The sequence below is a fragment of the Clarias gariepinus genome, chromosome 22, assembly GCF_024256425.1.
Source record: "Clarias gariepinus isolate MV-2021 ecotype Netherlands chromosome 22, CGAR_prim_01v2, whole genome shotgun sequence".
In the NCBI taxonomy this organism is placed as follows: domain Eukaryota; kingdom Metazoa; phylum Chordata; class Actinopteri; order Siluriformes; family Clariidae; genus Clarias; species Clarias gariepinus.
In genome coordinates this window covers 17,910,713-17,933,747 of record NC_071121.1, presented here as the reverse complement: position 1 = coordinate 17,933,747, position 23,035 = coordinate 17,910,713, and the positions used below count along the sequence as shown (strand labels likewise).

General features: G+C 39.7%; 1 protein-coding gene across 2 annotated transcripts in view; it reads right to left on the bottom strand.

The window, feature by feature from the left end:
- prpf6 (PRP6 pre-mRNA processing factor 6 homolog (S. cerevisiae)) overlaps nucleotides 1-3,600 on the bottom strand; it is a 32,279-nt gene extending 28,679 nt beyond the window's left edge. For both annotated transcript variants that reach the window (XM_053482652.1, XM_053482653.1), the window contains exons 1-2: nucleotides 3,374-3,600; nucleotides 2,197-2,362 (exon numbers count right to left, since the gene is read on the bottom strand). In XM_053482652.1, the coding sequence (XP_053338627.1) occupies nucleotides 2,197-2,362; nucleotides 3,374-3,555 (348 nt within the window). In that variant the 5' untranslated portion in view covers nucleotides 3,556-3,600. The remainder of the gene's footprint in view (nucleotides 1-2,196; nucleotides 2,363-3,373) is intronic.
- Nucleotides 3,601-23,035: the final 19,435 nt, after the last annotated feature.

Genomic DNA, 23,035 nt, shown 5'->3' with positions numbered 1-23,035 from the left:
TTCTGAACACATCAAAGGATAGACAGGCAATTGTTATTGATATAGATTAACTAGCTTTATAGTGGAAAATTATTATTTTTATTTACTTGGGTAATTATTACTTGCTTGTCTCTAGGATTATAGTTTGTCCCTATTCCTGCAGTATGCACATAAATCACAGTTGTTAATAGCATTAATTATCTTGTTACAGTCAATTCTGAAAGTTAATTTGTTAGGAGCAAGTAATGGTTCTGAGCAGCTTTGATAATGACACAAACTGGAGGACTGCTGCTTCGAAACATCAGGTCTCATGGCGTGTTTTGTATGCAGTGGTTAATACCCAACAAAATTTATGAGTGCGTGTGTGCATGCATGCATTATATATATATATATATGCGCATGCACACACACCTATCTCTATCTATCTATCTATCTATATATATACACACAGCAAAAAAAGAAACGTCCCTTTTTCAGGACTGTGTATTTTAACAATAACGTTGTAAAAATCCAAATAACTTAAATCTTCATTGTAAAGGGTTTAAACAATGTTTTCCATGCATGTTCAATTAGCCATAATCAATTAATTAACATGCACCTGTGGAATGGACGTTAAGACCTTAACAGCTTATAGAAAGTAGGCATCAGTGCTCAGACTGTCCACAATAGACAGTCCATGAAGAGAAGATGCACTGCAGTACTTTAGGCAGCTGGTGGCCACACCAGATACTGACTGGTACTTTTGATTTTGAGCCTCCCTTCATTCAGGGACACATTGTGAAACATTTTTAGTTTATGTCTTCTGGTGTTGACTCTTTTAGTGTTCATACAAATATTTACACATTAAGTTTACTGAAAGTAAAAACAGTTGAAAGTCAGAGGACGTTCCTTTTTTTGCTGAATAGGGCTGTAGCTATCGAATATTTTAGTTATCGAGTATTCTACCAAAAATTCAATCAATTAATCGAGTAATCAGAAAATGTTTCAATTTTAAAATACAGCATTTTATCGAAAATAAACAGTCATTATTCACAATACAAGGAATAGCTTAAAGTTGACTGAGATGAATTAAGTGCATTACAGTGCCATACATAATTATGTATCTTTTCTCAGATACAAAAACTAAAAAAAGGTATTTCAAATGACTAAGCATCAAAAAAAAACTAAGGCACACTGTTATGTGCTAAAATGCCTCCCTGCCACGGATTGCAGCCCCCTACATAAACTCTATCAAATATTATATTAGAACATAAATTCATAGGTTTATGATTTACAAAACACAATTTGCACCAAACAAATTTAATTATAAAATACACAATATAAAAATTATAAATATATAAATTATATTTTCTTTCTACACATTGCTTATTTCATGATGAAAATCATTTTGTGTAATTTTTCATAATAAACAATGTATATTTAGCATAAACATTTTTGTGTTACATGACAAACCCCTGCAAAATAAATGTTCCACAAAATAAACATTATATGAGAATTTGTGTTACATGCCTTAATTTTCATGTATTAATTTGTCACGTGCCTAGGGTTAGGGATATTAATAATATGAATTTTTTATTGTGGTGTCCTAATATATTTGATAGAGATTATGTAGGGGGGCAATCTGTGGCAGGGGGGCATTTTAGCGTATAACACACCCATTACTGTTTGCGTCACCTTCGGCTTTTTTGGGTAACGTAAGCGCTTCTTCTTCGTCTGTGTTTACTGGCAGCTTGCATTCGGAAGCGTGCTGTGTCACGCCAAACAAATAATTGCGCAAAAACATAACGCAAGCTTTTAAAATTAATTAAAAGCAACTTTGAGGCAGAAGATTTTGCCTCGATCATTTTTTGTAATCGAATTACTCGAGGAATTGTTTCAGCCCTAATATATAAGTGCACATATATGCTTTTCCTAGTTCTGGAAAGCTCTGCCAAAATGCATGGGCTAGGAGGACAATGTGACAATTAAAGATAAACTGTCCCATTGTCCTTGAGCAGCATAACTGTTTATGAGTGAATGAAAGCCCTACCCAGTACTCAGACCCTGTATTAGTATTGTGTTCCTAATAAAGTGTTAACAGAGTTTATGACTGGTTACATTTAGGTTTTCAATCAATTCTGTTATGATAAAGCTGGTAGAAGAGACCTTCATTAAACAGACTTATATAGTCTATGTACTGTTACTTTGTTGCAGAAATAGTAAAGAGTAACTAGCTACCTCATCATAGTTGGTGTCATTCAGGTCTTCATCATCATCATCTTGGCTGGTCTTCTTCATTTGATCACCCACTGTCCTCTTCCCAGGAGGTGCATGCCTGTCGTCCACTGGATCATTTGCATCTCGAGCAGGACCAATATCAGATCGCGTGGTAAACCCTGTGGCTCTGAAGAAGACAAAAAAAAAAAAAAAAACAGCAGTGGGCTACTTAATGAATGATTGCATATATATTGGCTGGTTTGACCTGCTGATTCCGATGTTTCCGACATTTGGAAGTATTGTTTAAATATATCGAAACTTGTAAATTGTTATTCAGGATATAGTTATATAGGCATCTAAAAGATGTATACACCCATAGGTTAAATGCAGCGCTGCACAATCACCCACATAAAAATCTAAATCACAACATGGGCCTTTAAAGGCTCATTTATACGGCATTTAAAAGGCTGCAATTTATTACAGGTTATAGACACATAGTTGGGAAGTTATGTTGAGTATATCAAAGATGTGTGTGTGTATATTATATATATTTAGAAAAGACATTAATATCATTTTCAGTTAATAAATATACTTGATAACTTGTCTAATTATTTGGTGCTTGCCTAGATAAACGTACAAAATTATAAATTGGATGTTAGTGCATGGTACAGTATAGTGCAATATATTTAACATTTCATAATTAAATAACACTGTTTAAATCACAATCACAAGTTGTGTCGTAAGATTTATTTATTTTTAATCAAACCGTGCAGCCCTAGTTCAAAGTAGAGAGCATGGATTAACGTCACTCCGTAAACGGGGAAGGGGTGGTAGTTGAGGGGCCAGGGGTAGCTCAGTGGATAAGGCATTGGACTACAGTTCGGAAGATCCCAGGTTCAAACCCCACAACCACCAAGTTGCCACTGTTGTGCCCTTGAGCAAGGCCCTTAACCCTCAACTGCTCAGATGATGTAAGTGTAAAGATAAAAATGTAAGTCGCTCTGGATAAGAGCGTCTGCCAAATGCCTAAATGTAAATGTAAATGTAAGACCGAAGACCAATATTTATGTTGTCTCAAAAAAGGGGGGGGGGGTGAGAAGTCTATTTATTTAGTTGCATTTTAATGGCTTTGACCGGCTGCAGGCAGGGAATTACAAGTTCCAAATTCACAGCGAACATAAAGCTAGTGTGTACTTACCCTCTACCCAGACCAGGCACATAACCGAGAGGCGCTGGCATTCCTAAAAACGGCTTCTTCTTCTTTCCCATGAGTGGTGATGCCAAAGGAAGAGCAGGACCACTCGCAATAGTTCCCCCACCAGAGCCAGAGGAGCTTTTGGTGGGGTTTTTAGAAGACTGTTTGCCTGCAGCAGCCGACATCGTCAAACTATCGTCGCGTTTGTACTACCGGAACTTCCTCCGTCTTCTCTTCTTCTTTTGTTGTCAAACAAGAAAATTGTGCATTACCGCCACCAACTGGTACGGTATAGATCCTGATCTCTACAGGCGCGTTCCGATCGGCCTGAAGTACCCTTGCGAAGTATACTACTGTATACAGGGTATTCAGCCATGTTAAGTGTGATTTCAAACCACAGAGAACTGCGAACGGTGTAGAGAACAACTGAACAACGGGTCTTTACTTCACCGGAAAGGGGAATGAAAAATTCCCAATAAATCAGTGCGTGTCGCCGAAGCGTGTAAAGAATGGAGCTTAAAAAAGGATTTATAAATTTATTATCATTATTATCAAGGTCGACATCATATCATAGCATATGTTTTATAATGGTATCAGTTTTTGTTTCAACAAATATATTTAATATTTAATATCCATAGTGTAAAATTTTCTCGGCAACGGCAACAAGAATATATTACCATGGTAACACACGGAGGAAGTGACGTCTGCACTGGTGACTTTGCATGGTGCTCCAAATGGTTTTTCGAGTGAAGTTCGCCCAAACCGACATTCCACAGGGAGACAGTGTTGCCAACTCGTCAGTAAGGAAAGTAGCTATTGGCTGTCGTAGAAGTCGCTAGATGACGTCATCACGTAATTTGCATAATGCAATTCTGTCATATGGCTTTCAAAAAGATACGTGACACTTATTTGAAGCTTGAAATATGGTAAGAATGTGTATTTGTATCTGACAAAACCATTTGTAGCATTTCGACTTTTATCTCATAACATTGAGTTTATTCTTGTAGATTTACATTTTTTTTTATTTTTAACGTGGCACTAAAGCTCCATCGTACCGTCGTAGTTTTTATACATAATATATATTACTATATATATCACCATTTTTTTCATATTTAGCAGATGTTTTTATCCAAAGGGACTTATAAATGAGGACATTTAAAGGAATTAAAATCAACAAAAATAGCAAAGACATGCAAATGCTATGCCATGTCTCAGTTAGCTTATACACAGTGCATTTAGCAAATGCTGATGATAGAATAGAAAAAGAATAATACATGCTTATGGTAGGCCTCTGTTTTTATTTTTTTAATATATATAATAGCCTAAATAAAAAAACAGGAAAGCTAGTGTTATTAGTTTAGTTTTTTTAATGTCACAATTCCTACCCGAGGAGGCTTGGGATCGGCAAAAGTGACCCAAATGAGACACTTTGGCGGATTTTTTGTTGTTGTTGTTGTTTGTTTGTTTTTCTGTTGTTTTTTTTTTTTTTTTGCTTGTTTTTTTTATCTTTATAATCTTATAATCCACTTAGAATCTTTAAACATGAACAGTTTAACCATAAAATTGTAACATTTTTTAAATACCATCTACATTAACAATTTAACAGAGTAGTCCAAATTTTTTTGTTTTTTCCAGACCCTCCTCAACACTAACACTAGTTAACACTAGGGGGGGCTCCTGCGAGAGGACAGCCCTGTCTGTGAGTGCTTTGGGACGGGGGAGGGGCCGTCTGCTGTGGCAAATTGAGAAGAGTCAGTACAGACACATCAGAGTCTCCAAAAGTCTCCAGTAACACAAGAAAAAGTCGCCAGATTTGTCGCTAGTCGCTTTTAAAAAAAATTGTCGCTAGAGGGATTTGAAAAGTCGCTAAATATAGCGACAAAGTCGCTAAGTTGGCAACACTGCAGGGAGAAGGAAGCACCCTCTGAAGCAAGGGCGTAGATTTGCTCTGGACATTGGTGGGGACCTATGACTCCATTCCAAATCCGTCCACGGAATGCATGTTTTTTTAATATGCTGCAAAATCACTTTACATTAATACTAGCAATGATTCGATTGATATTAATCCACTCGAAAGGCAATTTATTAAGTTAAATGAAGAATTAGTGTAATGTTAAAGGAATGCTTAATAACTGACAAAAATAGTTTAATAAAGACTATTCTTTATTAAGCCATAGTGCAAATGAAACACCTTAAACATCAGTATATATAAAAGTAGATTACATCTAAACATGAACTACTGATAGGTACCACACAACAGCTCAATGCCTATTGCTCCTATATGAAGGAGCCAAAAACATGCTTTTGCCTCTCGTTAACAGAAATAAACCGCTGGCATATTTGTCTGACATCAATATTGTCCAGACTGTACTGGTGGACATGGCATACAGCAGCATTGTTCAATCAAGCATTGTTGATCTGAGCCAGGTTTTTAGTCTTCTGAGAGTACCGAAACTCCTTTCAGCTTCAGCTGATGACACTGGGATAACTAAAAGCAGCCTGACCAGGGTTTCAATGTGATCAAATAGACCACTGACATTCCTCCCATGGTAGTAGCCACTTCTGTACTAGATTTGAAACTGTTTTTAGACTTGAACATGGCTAGCTGGACTTTTAGAGTCTCCCTGTTAAGTTCTGGATACTGATCAACAATATCATCCACCTCTCCTGTCAGAAGAATGTCTTCCAGCCTTTTCTGAGTCTTAGTGTGCAAATCTCGAATCAAATCATTAATGTTTGCCAAGTCAGTGCGAAAAAAACTATTTGTGCGAAGTGGATTGTCTATTGGTGAACCGTCAACAAAATTCTAGCCATGGCAATATTAGTATGTAGCATATCAATTTCTTTCACAAGACTGATTTCTGATAAATAGTCGTCATTAAATTAGGAGAACTGACAGGGATCATATTTATACTTTAACATTTAGCTGTTTAATCTGCTATTAGTGTTAAATCCGTATTCACAGACTATAGCCTGCCCTGCTATAATGAATGTGCGTCAAAGCCACTAGCATTAACGTTAACTGTTGTCGTTACTCTGATGAATTCACTAGCGAACTTGAAGTGACTTACACTTTTCTTAAAAAAAAGGTTTTTTTTATTATTGTTTTTTACATGTATGTCATCCAACACATCTTCTTGCACGGGGGGAAAAAAATCCTCTGCATTTGGCGCTGCTTGTATCTGAACGCAGCCATAGCCTCTCACGTGATAGCAGGGAAAGGCACAGCCAATCAAAATGTTCATATGTGTTTTGGGGGCGGGAGGACTCACGGAGAGAACATGATTTATCCCTTTCTGCGTGTCTAGGTTAATGTTGACATCACGATTTCTTTCACTTTTTTTTAAAAAAGTGGATTAAATTATTGGTGGGGACATTTCAATGGTCGGAGGATATTGGTGGGGACACATCCCCTCCGTCCACCCTAAATCTACGCCCCTGCTCTGAAGTACACTTCGAAATGGAACGCAGCTTACATTTTGTTACCTTCTTTACTCTTCTGTCTTGTTCCACTCTCTTTGTCGCAATGCACCTGTATGACTGCTGCATTTTACATAACATTGTGTGTGTTTTGTTGTATTTTCTCTTAATCAAGTTTGTTAGCCAATGATTTTTTTAATTATATTAATATTGATACAAACTTAATGCACATATTGTCATTTCCTCTGTCCTGTGTGTAAATAATTTTATTTCCCTCACGGGTGTCATAGTGGTGGGTGTGACTGACTACCCAGGGCCCCAATGACAGGAAGGCCCTTGTAATTTTGAAACATGAAAGATATGGATCAAGAAAGATCATATCTTGGATTATTTTGTACTGTGTATGACTGTGTATGTGACAAATAAAATTTGAATTTGAATTTGAAAGGAATGGCCACATGTTATAGCATTGACACATAGTTCTGTGCTATACCCCTGTTGGGAAGCTGTTGGAGAGCATGTTACTGATTTGGCTTGTGGGTAAGGTAGGGCCTTATTTAATTATTTTGTAATAATTATCTCACTGTAAGCTATTCTGAAAAAAATAGCAGGTTTGACTTCAGGACAATGCCTTTTTTTGAAGGTTGGAAATTACCCCCAAGCAAAATTACCAAAAAAAAAGCCAAACTAAAAGCCAAACTCAAAATAGCAAAATATCACCTTATATTTTTACTAATAATATTCATTCAACATAATGGCTGTTCACACATGTCCAACTACTTTGGTCCCATAAGTTTATGCAAGCATCAGCGTTTTGAATTTGATGCGGGCAGCTACTGGAAGCCAGTGCAGGGAGCGGAGAAGGGGGGTGGTGTGGAAGAATTTGGGAAGGTTAAAAAACGAGACATGCTGCTGCATTCTGGATGAGTTGCAGAGGACATATCGTGGACAAAGGCAGGCCTGCCAGGAGTGAGTTGCAGTAATCCAGTCTTGAAATAACAAGGGACTGAACAAGCACCTGAGTAGCCTGTAAAGAAAGAAATGGGCGAATTCTTCTGATATTGTAAAGAAGAAATCTACAAGAGCAAGTAAGGTTAGCGATGTGTGGGGGAAAACAACAGATGATTGTCCACGGTTACCCCAAGATTGCGGGCGGTGGCTGAAGGAGTGATTTGGTTGTTGTCCAGGGATATCCAGGGGTGTCATCTGCATAACAAGGGTATTAAAATCCATGCGATGATATGACCTTACCAAGAGACCGGGTATAGAGGGAGAACAGAAGAGGACCAAGTACTAAGCCCTGCGGGACACCAGTAGAAAGTCTACGTGGGGCAGATGTAGATCCCCTCCATGTTACCTCATATGACCTATCTTCTAGATAAGAAGCAAACCATTGCCACGCTGTTCCACAAATTCCGAGGCTTGTAAGAATAGATAATAGAATCATGTGGTTCACAGTGTCAAATGCAGCTGACAGGTCCAGGATGATGAGGACAGCATGGAGCTTCTCAGTGACTGACAGAAGTCTCTGTGGAATGTCCCACTTTGAATCCAGATTGGGATCATTAAGGTTGTTCTGTGAGAGCTAAAGAGACATTTGGTTATTAACAGTTCTTTCAAGAATTGTGGAAATAGAAGAGAGAAGTGATACCGGGCGATAGTTGTTAACTTCTGATGGGTCCAGGAAAAAAAGACTTTCAGAATAGAAAGTAAAAAAATTAATTGTCTTACATTTGTGTAAATGTTTCATAGGATATTTAAGGGATTTTGTCATTTTTATGCAGTATAATCAGGGCTTCATTCTCGGTTGTTGTTTTAATGTTCCTACAGTATGTGTGCTTTACAATGTCAGACAACATTTAAATGCAAATAATTCACCCATCCTCAATTCAAGTCAGCTCCTGGGACGAAGATTACTTTTAACACTCCGGGATTTGATGCCTCATGTGTGTAAATTTAAAATCTTTACCAAATTTCACTTATTTACATTGAGCACAAAATGGGCTTTCATAATGTGGCTGATGTAAATATGTTAAAATTAATTTGCCACTTTTAAACTTATGTAAAAAAAAATAATAATTTCAAACTATAGCAGAAAAACAGTGAAAATGGAGAATAAACAAACCTCAGATTGTTTTAAACAAAGAACTGAGTTAATGAAAGTCTTGGGTGTGTGCTTACAGCAGGATAACTAAATTACACTCATAAATACCTTTTATTTGTGGTAAAGTGACTGATGTGTCTAACTTTTGTTCAGCAGAGCCACTGTTTCACTGAATAATCCACGACTTCATGAATATGTAAGACCTATTAAGACCTGGCTATTGATGTCTCAGCTGTCCACACCTATACATTCAGATTCCTCAAACATCAGCATGCTCCCCCATATTGGAAAAGACAATGTTTATTAAGCGAGTATTATCAGGCTGGGGGCTTGAACCCAGGTCTCCAGGGTGAAGGCTGAGAAGTTTACCACAGAGGTGAGAGGTTTGGATCCAACTGAAAACACTCAAAGCAAAAAGTCTCAGGTAGAGTAGTTTTATTTTAAAGGTAACAAAATACAAGGAAGAACTAAGGCTAAGGGAAACACAAATGACCTCTAGAGGCCTGGAGACAAACTACAGGAGGAACACAAGGCTGACAGAGTACTGTACATGTTGTTTTTGTTCTTCTTTTTTGTTATTCGAGTATACTACTCAGGTGAGTGAGCATTGCAATGCCCCACTTTAATTTCCTATGTAGCCTAATCAGATCCTTTAAACATGTAATTTAAATTCTAAATTTGTACTGTAATTTCAGTACTGTGATTTTTTAATTTGTTTAATTAGAATGTTTCTCTTGAATTTATCTGCTACTAAGTGGAGCTCTCAACGAGATGTGGCTCATTAATCCTTAAGAGAATAAACCAAGTCTATAGTATATAGTTATAACTATGCTGGTAAAGCCAGCAAACGCACGGCCCTAATGCTGTCACTTGGGAGACAAGGCAGCAGAACTGTTATTCTGGTTGAGTACCATCTGTACCTTGTGGTGCCTTTTTAATGATACTGTAGATACAATCCAGGTTTGTTTTTTTGTTTGCTTTATTATGGACTTGGGTTGATAAATTTATGATTTTTTTTTTAATATGTGCATTTTTTTATTGGTAGAGAATACATGGATTCACCTGTGATTACTGAAGAGGATGATGAGCTTGTAGCCACAGCACACTGTCTTGACCTCACAGAGACAATAGAGTAAGCTATAAAAATATGTGGGTTTGCTAAATATAAAACCTACATTACATTACATTACATAGATTTAACATTTACTGTTTTCACAATTAACGGTACAAGGCAGTTTAACAGCTCCTGACATTATTTCAAATCTGGCTCTTGCCATTGATCGAAAATGTGTCAGCAGATTTAACATCATGAGATTCAATGTGTGGGATGGGGCAATCAGAGGGTTTAAACATGTCTCATACTTAAAATTCACTGACATGTTTGATGATTGAGTTCTTTGATGATGATGGCACATTTGAAGGGGGTCTTGATACAGGTGGACCAAGGTCTGAACTTCTCACTTTGCTGATGAGCTGCCCACAGTATCGCTCCATTTTTGATGGAACTCCCAGTAGTCGCTACCTGGTATACAATTCAGTTGGTATGTATTTTAACATAAAAAGCTCCATGCTGCTAGATCTGCTAAACTATTATCTGTCCTCATCCTCCTGGACCTGTCAGCTGCATTTGACACGGTGAACCACAAGATTCTATTATCTATTCTTACAAGCCTTGGAATTTGTGGAACAGCGTGGCAATGGTTTGCTTCTTACCTAGAAGATAGGTCATATAAGGTAACATGATGGGGATCTACATCTGCCCCACGCAGACTCTCTACTGGTGTCCCTCAGGGCTCAGTACTTGGTCCTCTTCTGTTCTCCCTCTATACCCGGTCTCTTGGTAAGGTCATATCATCGCATGGATTTTTATACCATTGTTATGCAGATGACACCCAACTTACTCTTTCCTTTCCTCCCTCTGACACTCAGGTTTCCACCCGGATCTCAGCATGTCTGGCAGACATCTCATCCTGGATGGCTGCTCATCAGCTGAAGCTTACTCTCAGTAAAACAGAACTGTTGTTTATTCCTTGTGACTCATCCACATGTCAAGACCATGTGATATCCCTGGACAACAACCAAATTACTCCTTCAACCACCGCCCGCAATCTTGGGGTAACCGTGGACAATCATCTGTCATTTTCCCCACACATCGCTAACCTTACTCGCTCTTGTAGATTTCTTCTTTACAATATCAGAAGAATTCGCCCATTTCTTTCTTCACAGGCTACTCAGGTGCTTGTCCAGTCCCTTGTTATTTCAAGACTGGATTACTGCAACTCACTCCTGGCAGGCCTGCCTTTGTCCACGATTCGTCCTCTGCAACTGATCTAGAATGCAGCAGCACGTCTCGTTTTTAACCTTAATAAACAAGCTTCAGTTAGTCCAAAATGCAGCCGCCAGGGTTCACACCAGATCCAGAAAAAATGATTATATAACCCCAATATTATCATCACTGCACTGGGTCCCTGTTCAGTTTAGAATTAATTACAAAATAGTATTACTTACATACAAGGCTTTAAATGGTTTAGCTCCCACATACCTAACCAGTCTTCTGATACGCTTTAATCCACCACGCTCCTTAAGATCACAAAACTCTGGACTTCTTGTAATTCCCAGAATTTCAAAATCTACAATAAGGGGTAGGGCTTTTTCATATTTAGCTCCAAAACTTTGGAATAGCCTTCCAGACAGTGTTCGGGGCTCAGACACAGTTTCCCAGTTTAAAAGTAGACTCAAGACGCATCTCTTTAATCTGGCATACGCGTAACTCATCCCATAACTTCATACTTCAGTACATCTATCCTGAATGGCAACTACGCTAATTCTCTCCATCTGTTCTGTACTTTTCTACCCATCCCGAGGCATCTGGAGATTGTACCAGCTTCAGTAGACAAAGGCCAACCCTGTGAGGATCCCGAGGCATCCAGAGAAGGACCAGCTCCAGCTGAATTCTGCCTTATTATGGTTGGAGCTACACATCCTGCTCCTGTGCTCCCAGTGATCCAGATAGCATCTGCCCTCTGCACCTACTGACTCATCCCTATGTTGAACTGGACTTCATGTTAATTTAAAGAATTTCTGTTATATTGTACTTTACTTTCAGCTGCATAACACACATGGTGTTAAATCATCTTTATCTGTTATCACCCAAATGAGGATGGGTTCCCTGTTGAGTCTGGTTCCTTTCAAGGTTTCTTCCTATTGCCATCTCAGGGTTTTTTTTCTTGCCACTGTCGCCATCACCCTTGGCTTGCTTATTAGAGAAATTTCATTCATTTATCTCATTATTATCTAGACCCCTTTTTCTCACACATACACAATTTATTATTATTATTATTATTATTATTATCATTTTATTATATATATATATATATTATTAATTATTATTTTTAATGAATTTCTTTCATTTTTGTGAAGCTGCTTTGAGACAATGACCATTGTTAAATTGAATTGAATTGAATTGAAACACCTTCAAGTTACGACTTTTAGACACGTACAGTCTTTTTCAGAAATGGATGGATTTCGGGATCCAAAATTCTCAATTGTTTTGATGTATTTAAATAGCCTTGCTATGTTGTGGCATCAATTTCATATCAAGAATACCCCCCCCCCCCCTTAACCAAATCAATATTATTTTTTTTATTTGTATTTTAAATTTCTTTATATTCAGTTTTTTTGTCCTTATTTCAAAATTCTTTGTTTTCAAAATTACAAAAGTTTCATGCAGTCAATGGATAAAATCTCTTTTGCTCCACCTGACAGCTACTCTTTCAACAGTCAAAAAGTTTTAAATAACGGTTTAATCCTGTCCATAGTTATTGTTTGCACTGTTTCTTTTTTGAATAAGTTTTTCTCAGGTTGCACTCAGTGGTTTCTACAATCATCTTTAGGAATACCCATATTCAGAGACCTGCTGTTTCCTTCATTTTTAATTCTCTGGCCACTGTAATTAATTGGTTTCCTTTACAAATTCTAGATATTTAAGAATGTTTTTATTACCACATAACTGATTACAAATACATTTTTACAGATATAATTTGCTGACATTTGTGGTAGATAATACAGTTCATTTCGTACCCTCCAGGGCACATTGCAAGTCTAGAGGGCCTAATTCTGTGCCTATTCCAGAGTGCATTTTTGGAAGAATATTTTGGAAGTAAAACTGAAGCAGGCAGTGGTGTTTACTGCTGCCATTGAAATGTCCTTCATTCCTGAGATCCCCAAATAGGCCTATCTGTAAGGGACCACCACTAGAGGTCGCTGTTTTTCATTTGTAGTTTTTGTTTGCTGACTCAGTTTCCCAGAAGACACCTCAGTCAGGTGATGCGAGTGCACACCTGAGCCGAGGTAGCCATTAATCCAACTATAAATAGCTGTTTAGTCTGGGAGACTGGGTACAATCTGAAAGTTAAGGGTATACCTACACAATTCATTTGGGTTCCTGTTCATACTGGAGTGGAGGGAAATGAGAAGGTGGATATTCTGGCCAAAAAATCCCTAAGAATAAAGGAAATAGATCTGTGTATTCCGTTAAGTAAAGCAGAAGCAAAAGTATACATCAGGAAATATACACAATCCATTTGGCAGATATATTGGGATGACCATGAAACAGGCAGACACTTACACAATATACAAAAATCAGTAGATGCCGGGAGAATAGGGAGTAGGAACCGAAGGGAAGAAAATATTAATACACGCCTTAGAATTGGACACACTGGACTGGTTTACCTGGTTTATTGGGTAAAACAGCTAACAAGATATATGATGATATTATCAAGTTTATACAAAAATGTGAATTAAGTAAAATAATATAGAATATACATAATACATTTCTATACCCATCATATAAATAAATGCATACATCCTGATCCACACTCCAGTCCAGTTGGTGGCGGTAATGCACCATAAAGCTGGTTTGCCAACCGCCATAAAACACCAGAAGAAGAAACTGGGTTGAGCATTATTAATTAATACTACTGTCATTTGTGTGGGTCGTTTTGATTTTGATTTAAGTTCTGTTGACTTGGGCTCTCATATTGGCAATGTTTTCTGTATATGTTCTGTGTGTCTGTTTGTGGAGCTGATTCAGCCATGTCATGTGTGGTGTTGTGAGTATTGTGGTTGTTGTCCCCCTGTTTTCTTGTGTGTTTAGCTAGAGCAGGTAAGTAGATAGGTGTGTGTTTAACTAAAATCTATGTTGAGCTAACTAGCATTCTTCGAGCCATAGCCCCTTTGTGTCTCTAGCCATTCTGTGTTTCCTGCCTCCCTAGTTTCTCAGTGAGCCTAGCCTTTGAGTGTCCCCTATCCTAGCTACTGGGTATCCTCTGTCTGTGTTTCTGTGCCCTAATTCCCTAGTGTAAGTGTAGCTTAGTGCATGTCGGGCTAAAGACATGCTTAGCTAGATGAATGTGTAGCTAACTGCCATGGTTAAGTGCTCTTAGCCATGTCTAGCTGATTGCCGTGTCTTTAGCCCTAGTCCCGTCTCTCTCCTTGTCTCTCGTCTCTCCCGTCTCTACGTGTCTCCCGTCTCGTCGGGGGTCTAGTCTCATCATGTATCCTGTTTCAGCTCCCCGCGTAGTTTGTGTCTTGTCAGGTGTTTCATCCGTCTGCCTGTTTCGCCACAGGACGTGTGTTTAGGCGTCCGTCTGCCTGTGTTTCGTCACAGGACGTGTGTTAGTTGTCCTTCTGCCTGTGTTTTGCCACAGGACGTGTTAGGCACACTTCAGCCTGTGTTTCGCTACCAATCTTAAACGTAGTGTAAGAGGCATTAGTGCCTGTTAGTGTCCCTTTGTCTGTGTCCTGTCATAAAGCCCATGTTTAACCCTATGCTATTAAGTATTGTTTGAGTTTGTTTGTTCCTTTGTTTGTTTTATGTCTTTATTATTTTTGTGACAACCCTTATTAAAAGACTCTTTTGGTTAAACAACCTCTATGCCTGCTCTCTCTGCCCACGGTGATCAACATCCGCCATAACACCCCATTCGTGACACTATCCAGAACTGAGCTCTACAACACAAATGATTAAAAATATTATCATACAATAATTAGCTTTTAAGTAATTTATATACATATATATATATATATATATATAGTTTAAATGAATGTTACAGTCTATGGTATCCTCCAAATTATACTGTACAAACATGACTGCCACAAGTCACCTCCTGCTTAAAACCCAAAAAGCTCTCACGGTCTGTATTCATACTGAAAATCAAGATCAAGCAAGATTTTGCCCTTCTGCTTTACAGGAGGTTTCTGTCCTCCCCGAGCTCACCTAAGGACACCTGCGTTATGCTTTGACAGGTACTGCCCTAGTCAAACTCCACACCTGCCACTGTCCCCTCCCTGGCCCGTTCCCTTGGCTGTGGTTTGGCTAGATAGTAGGTAGAGACGGTGGGAATCTCGTTCATCCATTCATGCTTGTCAGGATTTAGATGACGAGGCATTTGGCTACCAGTCCATAACCCGAAGGTCGTTTCCGAGTTTACCTGTTCGTCAGGTGTCACGCCATTGAGTGACGGGCAATAACCACCTAATCAGCAGAGTCACAACATGCAACACAGTAGTGTAATCATAACAACCTTGAGAAAGTCATAGTTACTCCCGTCGTTTACCCGTGCTTCACTGAATTTCTTCACTTTGACAATCAGAACTCTGGCCAGAAATCACATCGCGTCAACACTCACCAAGAGCCTTCGCAATGTTTTGTTTTAATAAAACAGTTGGATTCCGCTTGTCCACACCAGTTCTAAACTGGCTGCTAGGTGCCATTCAAAGGGGCTCATCCGTAAGTCGGGGAAGACGGGAGAGGGAAACGAGGGTCCCAGTGCGGACCATAGCTGGGGAGATTTGTTAAAAAGCCATCCGGCGCTGTGCATAAAGGCGGCTACCAGGTCCCGCACTCTCCACAGCCCCACTTCGCATCCGGCCTGACCGACCCAGCCCTTAGAGCCAATCCTTATCCTGAAGTTATTTCAAGCTGGTCTGATTTAACAGAAGAGCTACTATAGCTCAAATTAAGGAAAGGCTAATGCTAATGCTGATTACATTAAAAAGGGTGTCAGAATATTGGTCATTACTGTTTTAGTGACAAAGGGGGAGCGACTTACTCAATATGTTGAGTGGTCATAATGTTAGGGCTGATCAGTGTATATAACTATCCACTGTAAGTGAGATCCACTTTTAGCACTTGAGCCAGGATGCAGGGTGGCAATATTTAGATAAAAAAAAATTGGGTATGTAAGCAGCCTTTAATGATTGCATGTTTTGTTATTATTATTTGGGGACCATACACCAAAGATGGATAGACATCCTTTAGTGATTGAACTGTATATTTTCTTCTTCTTCTCCTCCTTCTTTTTCTCATTATTATGCCTTTCAAATATCTTAGCTTATGCAAACATTTGTTTGTTGCTTGTTTATTTATCTAAAACTGTGCATCGTTTCTTGCAGTTTTGGACATTTTTAAAATGGGATCACTGTCAAATTGTTTGTTCTGGTGGGGAATTGTGCGGTTCCCATGTGGTGAGTCCATATGTGAAGTTTGCAGGGAGGCAGTCTGGCCATTGCAACTCCCTGACCCCCCAGGAACTAAAATATGACACTAAAATAGATAATTTAAATATTTATTTGGGCTGGGAAGATTAATATGTTAATGCCTGCAATAAATAGGGATTGTTTAACACATTAACAAATTAATGTTAATAATAAAGTGCCTTTTTTTTTTTTACTTTCTTATTGAAGGTGTAGCCATCATCGACTTTTTTTTTCACGTTTAGCTCAAAGCTGCATAACCCAGTATACACTGCACAGCAGCTATGCTATTGTAAATATATGTACCTTGTTTAGCTGATCAACCTGTTTATATATATCCTTGTTTGAGCAGGTTTCTTTGTCTTGTGTCTGTTCTGGTTTTGTTCATGGGTTTCTACTGTCGCTTCTGTTAAGTTCATGGGTATTATTTACTGCTGCTATCTTGTGTTGGTTAGCGTTAGTATTAAAAGCTTAAGCTTAGCCCTAGTTTAATTTGTTTGATCATGTTTCAACTCAACTTTATTAAACAACAGTCTGCACTTTATTCCTGTTTCTATACTAAACCTGACAGAACACAGAACCTATCACCCAAGGATGAAACAGACTATGAGGGTGGCCTTGACACCAGGCTGGGCTTCCTGGGGTTTGGCTCTACCTCTTTCCCCCAAATGGAACTCCAGAGATTAACAGACTTATCAAGATGGGGTGGAATTTGACCCTGCTGGGTTTTTCTTCCAGTTCTATAGGAACCATTTGACTTTCTAGAGGTTGTGCTGGTACCAAGCATTCCCCTAAGGCCCAAAAAGCAGCGCCTCTTATTCAGACCCAGTGCCTGTGCCAGTTTTGAAATTTTACTAGAAACGCATTAGTCAATCAGCCCGTGACTGGATTTCGCTGGTTTTCAGCTTGATTGTCCATGACAAATCAACCTTGGACATAACCAATTCTGTGGCAAGCACACAAGCTTCTGTTTTGTGCAACAGAAATGTTTTTTTTTATGGCGTTACATTATCAAAAGTTGTGACATTTTTCTCCAAACTCTGGAGTGACTACTTGCTAACTTTAATTATGTGTTAGATGACCAAGATATTTTATATACTGCTCAGTAAAAAGGTAGCTTTATGTTTACTTTAAAGTTAAATGTAAAACATTTATACTTTTACTTTATTATAAGTAATTTTGTATTGTGTAGTAAATGCTACACTTGGTTTTGGAGTGAGAAAACTAATATAAGGAATGGGCTATAACTACTCATGTTCAATTCAGTTGTGAAGCTGAATTGAAGCACAAATAAATATCTAAAAAGTATGGCTTTGTGGATTTGTATTCACCCCCCTTCCACAGTCAATAGAGTCAATGTAGTTTTGACAGGTTTTGATAGTTTTAAATGGTGGAAAAACAAAATGGTGAAATTAGCGCGGCATTTGTGTGAAAGCTTTATGCACACAGAAAAAAAGATATGGATGCTTAACTCGGCTGTATGATGGTATCCTAATCAGACTGCAAACAACTGTTTCAAGGCCCTATAATAATAATAATCTAATTAGGTGTTTTAGAAAAAAAAGTGAATCTGGAGAGAAGATGAGACCGTTTTGCTTGCGGTGGAGGTAGTAAAATGTAAAATGAAAGCAATTCCGGGGAGGAATTGGACACGACTAGGGAGAAAATTGGGGGGAAAAAAATTCTTTCCTCTAAAGTCTAACTCTAAAGTTAAAAAGTGACTGCACAGCAATTTGTAAAAGATCAGTGCCACCTGTGAGAAGTGTGAGAAATAGGTCACGGCGCGTGCTGTAAGAGGAAAGTTTGATTTATTATTTCCCACATTGACATTATCAGCTGTGTCTGTTACTGAAAAAAAAAATACAATATCAGACATTTGCGGAGACAGTATATAACATAGTCGTTAACTATCTGGTTGCATATCCCACGCAATGTTTAATTTTTATTTTTGTCCAAATGTATATAGTCTGGTCTCTGTGTCATTCAGTTTTAATAAAACATCTCTACTTTGTATTTTCTCTCTACCCCTAACCAGTTAGGACAACCCCGGAGCTCTCCTACATTTTAGTGGAGATAGAAGTAATAAATGTTAATTTAATTACTGTACTTTAATTACTTAATTCTATTGCAGAGATTGTCCTGTATTTGGCTCCATCCATCTTGGCATCAACTCCCCAAAACATTAGGCTGCAACCACTTGATTCACAGTAGGAATTGTGGTTTTAGGGTAATGTGCATGTGATATTGCATTTGAGGCAAAAAGTTCAGAGAACTTTCAGTAATCAGAGATCCTACTTCCACCTGGCTTGTCACAAACTGCAAACAGGACTTTTAACAATTGCTTTCTTCTTGCCACTTTCCAATAAAGGCCAGATTTGTGGAGTGTGCATGAATAATAGTTGTCCTGTGGAAAGAGCTGAGCTGTGGATCTCTGCAGCTCCTCCAGAGTTACCATGGGCCTCTTTGCGGCATCTCTATTTAATGCTCTCCTTGCCTGGCCTGTGCCATTGTCTTTCTATTTTCGAAAGGTGGATGGAACATTTCTCCGTAAGATGTTGAAAGCTTTAAATATTTAAAACCTAAGCCTGCATTAACTACAATTCTATATATATTTATCCTTGAACTGCCTGTTCTGCCATGTCCAACAGCCACCTGGCTCTTCGTTTGGCTCAGCTACGAAAGCAGACATTAGAAGACTACAAAGGACGGTTCGGACTGCTAAAAGAATTATTGGCACTCCCCTGCCCACGCCGCAAGAACTGTATTCATCCAGAGTAAGGAAAAGGGCTTGGAATATCACTTTGGACCCCTCACACCCAAGCCACCTTCTATTCGAACTTTTGCCGTCAGGTCGATGCTATAGAGCAACAAACACTTGGACAGTCAGGCACAAAAACAGTTTTTTTCCCCAGGCAATCCATCTCATGAACAGTTAAACATCATTCTAGATGTCAATAAATATATGTGCAATATACTGTATAATACCACAGATTTTGGATATTTATGTAACATATTTAAAAGTATCTCACACCCTACTCCATTTGATGTCAACCTTTTTTTTTTGTCGTGCTGTTTTGTCTTGTCATTTGTTTTTTTTTTTCACTAAAACAAATTCCTTGTACGTGCAAGCGTACTTGGCAATAAAACTCTGATTTTTCTAAATTTCTGAAGGAGGTCTTGTGAGATGGCCTGGAGCATTGTGGAAGGGATTGGATCTCATTAACAGATAGTGGGAAATCTCATCAGTTGACAGGTTGGGGAATTCTGCTAAGGGAGGGCAGGGAATTTTGTTTCCATCAATAGAATTTTTCTTCTTTGATGGCACGGGCATATTCCAAGATGATGCCAGGATTCATCAGGCACAAATTGGGAATAAATGGTTCCAGGAACGTGAGACATAATTTTCAAACATGGATTTGCCACCAAGATTGGCACCAGGGTCCAGGGCTTGTAATTACTAAACATCTCATAATCACTCCTAGGAATCTTATGCAAAGTTAATTTAGGACTGGAAATACTCCTAGCTCTGGGTAGGACTTAAGAGTCATTTATGAAGCTTTCTTCTCTAACTTTCATTGAGGAGTAGGACTGCTACTTGAAAAGTGTGTGACATCACTGTGTTACGACACTGTTTATGTTAAAGCAAAATGGTGAAATCACTTTTTGCTAGTTGTGTGAAAGCTTTATGCACACAGACAAAACTTAGAGATGCATGACACAGGTGCATAAAGTTATCCTAACCATCCTGCTCCAGTCCCAATTGTTTCAAGCCCATGTTGGGCCATCATAATCTGATCAAAATAACTAAAAAAAAAAAAAAAAAGCCAAACAGGAAAGTAGATGAGACTGTTGTGCTTGCAAAGAGGTAGTAAAATGTAAAGAAATAATTAAAGAGCAATTCTGCCCCACTGTTCCCTCTGAAGATAAAAAAGGAAGTGGATGGTAATTTGTGAAACCCATTAAAGCCGCCTGTCAGTTTGCTGAATGTAACCCAGAGTAGTGTGATAAATGAGAGGATGCTTGCTGCAGAGCCAAATGGGAGGAGTTGGAGCTCTAGCTCCCCCTTTCTAGATCTAGTGGGCGGGGCTTGAAACGCTATCAAGCGCTACCAGGTAGATGTTCATGTCAGTGCAAGTTCAACCATAATGGAAGTAAATGCTTATCTTTCTCTAATATTTGTCATGATTTATTATTTTCAGCATGGCCAGTACCATTTTTGTGACTAACGGCATTACATAAATACTTTATTTTAATAATGCTTTATTGCACACAAATAGTGTAGTTTTACGCAAATACTTGATAAAAACATTACTCACACTATATACGCGTGTGTTTCTAATACCTTTTTAAACATTGTATTTATGTAAGCTTGTCTTATTAACTACTTATAAGGATGAATAGTTTGCTCACTTTTTAAGTCGCGTTGAATAAAACCGTTTGCTAACTATCGTGCACCCCTCTTTAATTCATCAACTATTCTAAAGCATCTGATTAATAATGTAATAAATAATAAAGTTTATTTAAATTGAATTTTGACTATAATTTTAGACAGACTATACCTTCATGTGATAGGCTACACAATATGCTATTTTGTATGTTTTATTATTATTATAAATGGAAATACTGTAAGTGACCAGTCCAGTAGCCTAAAACCAGCCGTGCAACTTCTTTTAATGGTCACATACTCCACTGTCCTACAAGTTTTTTGCTGGATTTATTTGTTTCTGTTAACCTAAAACAGGAAAATGTGGATCTAAACACAAAATAATGTCAAGAACTAACCTGAGGTGACCAGAAGACTTAGCTTTAGCGGTTAGCCCTTTGTAGCGTGAATGGTAAACCCAAACGCGGAAGAACACGAGTAGGCAGGATAATCACGCTCTTTAATCTAAGGACTCTCACGAATGGGGAGCAAGGGAAAGACACAATCTAACCCGCGTCCTATAAATGCACACTCAATCAGAAAGCAAGACCAATTAAGTGAGCACTCACGATTCGACGAACGATTCCGACGAGACATGGGCCAAAACTCAATGACTGAGCAAGATGCTATAGTTTGTTTACTCCTTTTATACTTCCTGGTTCGCGACCGCTTCACTTCCGGGTCCTAGTGCCGGTCGCGTTTCGAGTGTGCGTGGTGAAGTGGTGAAGGGTTTCAGTTGAGAAACGTGGAATACTGGGTGGATCCGGAGCGCCGCAGGCAGCTGGAGCCGGTAGGTGACAGGGTTAATTCTCAGAGTGATGCGGTATGGACCGATGAATCTGGGTGATAGCTTTCGGGATTCTGTGTGCAGATGGAGGTTCTTAGTGGACAGCCATACCTTGTCACCTACTCTGTACAACCGTCCCGGAGGGTGTCGGCGGCGATGCTGGGCGACGTAGCTGGTGTTGGTGCGTTGGATGGCGAGGTTGGCTTGGTTCCATATCCGCCGACACCTACGGACCAACTGTTGGGCCGATGGTACGTGGAAACCATAGCATACCTCAAATGGGATTAGGTTCGTGGCAGAGGAGACGTGGAGATTGTGAGATAGCTCTGCCCATGTGAGGTAGCGGGCCCAGGAGCGCTGGCAATCAGACACAAAACACCTCAGGTAGCGCTCCGGCTGTTGGTTGGTCCGTTCCGTCTGACCGTTAGTCTGGGGATGGTAGCCAGATGACAGACTACTGGTGGAATTGATCAGACGGCAGAAGGCCTTCCAGAACCGGGCGGTGAACTGGGGCCCTCTGTCCGAGACGATGTCTTTGGGGAACCCATGCAGGCGGACTACGTGTTCCAGTATCAGCTCGGCGGTGTCCTTAGCTGACGGGAGTCCGGAGAGGGCCACCAGGTGTACTGCCTTGGAGAACCGGTCAACTATCGTGAGGATGGTATTTTTCCCTTCAGAAACCGGCAGGCCCGTGATGAAGTCCAGGGCGATGTGTGTCTAGGGCCGTCGAGGAATGGGAAGTGGTTGCAGCTCTCCGGGTGTGGGTCGGTTTGGGTCCTTGGCCCTGGCACACACCGGGCACGCCTGAACGAACTCCTCTATGTCCTTCTTCATGGAGGGCCACCAGAACGCCCGTTTTATAAAGAGCAAGGTCCTTCGGTTCCCGGGGTGTCCGGCGACGGGCGAGGAGTGCCCCCATTGTAGGACCTCCGATCTTGAGGTTTGTGGCACGTAGAGTCGTCCAGGCGGCACACCTGCCGGTTCGGTCTCCGCAGCCTGAGCCTGGCGTACCCTTGTTTCCAAGTCCCAACGGAGGGGTGCAATTACACGTGACGGGGGTATGACAGGCACGGGGTATGACAGATGGAAGTCGAATTGTTCAAAAAATAGTGCCCACCGTGCCTGCCGTGGGTTGAGTTGTTTGAGGTTTCTGATGGTGATGAGATTTTGGTGATCCGTCCAGACAATGAACGGCTCGCTGGCGCCCTGGAGCCAGTGACGCCATTCCTCCAAGGCCCACTTTATGCCCAACAGCTCGCGGTCCCCTACTCCGTATCGCTGCTGAGTGGGATTAAATTTCTTGGAGAAGAAGCCACAAGGATGTAGCTTCTGGTCTGGACCTCGCTGGGAGAGAACAGCGCCGGCGCCCACATCCGACGCGTCCACCTCCACAAC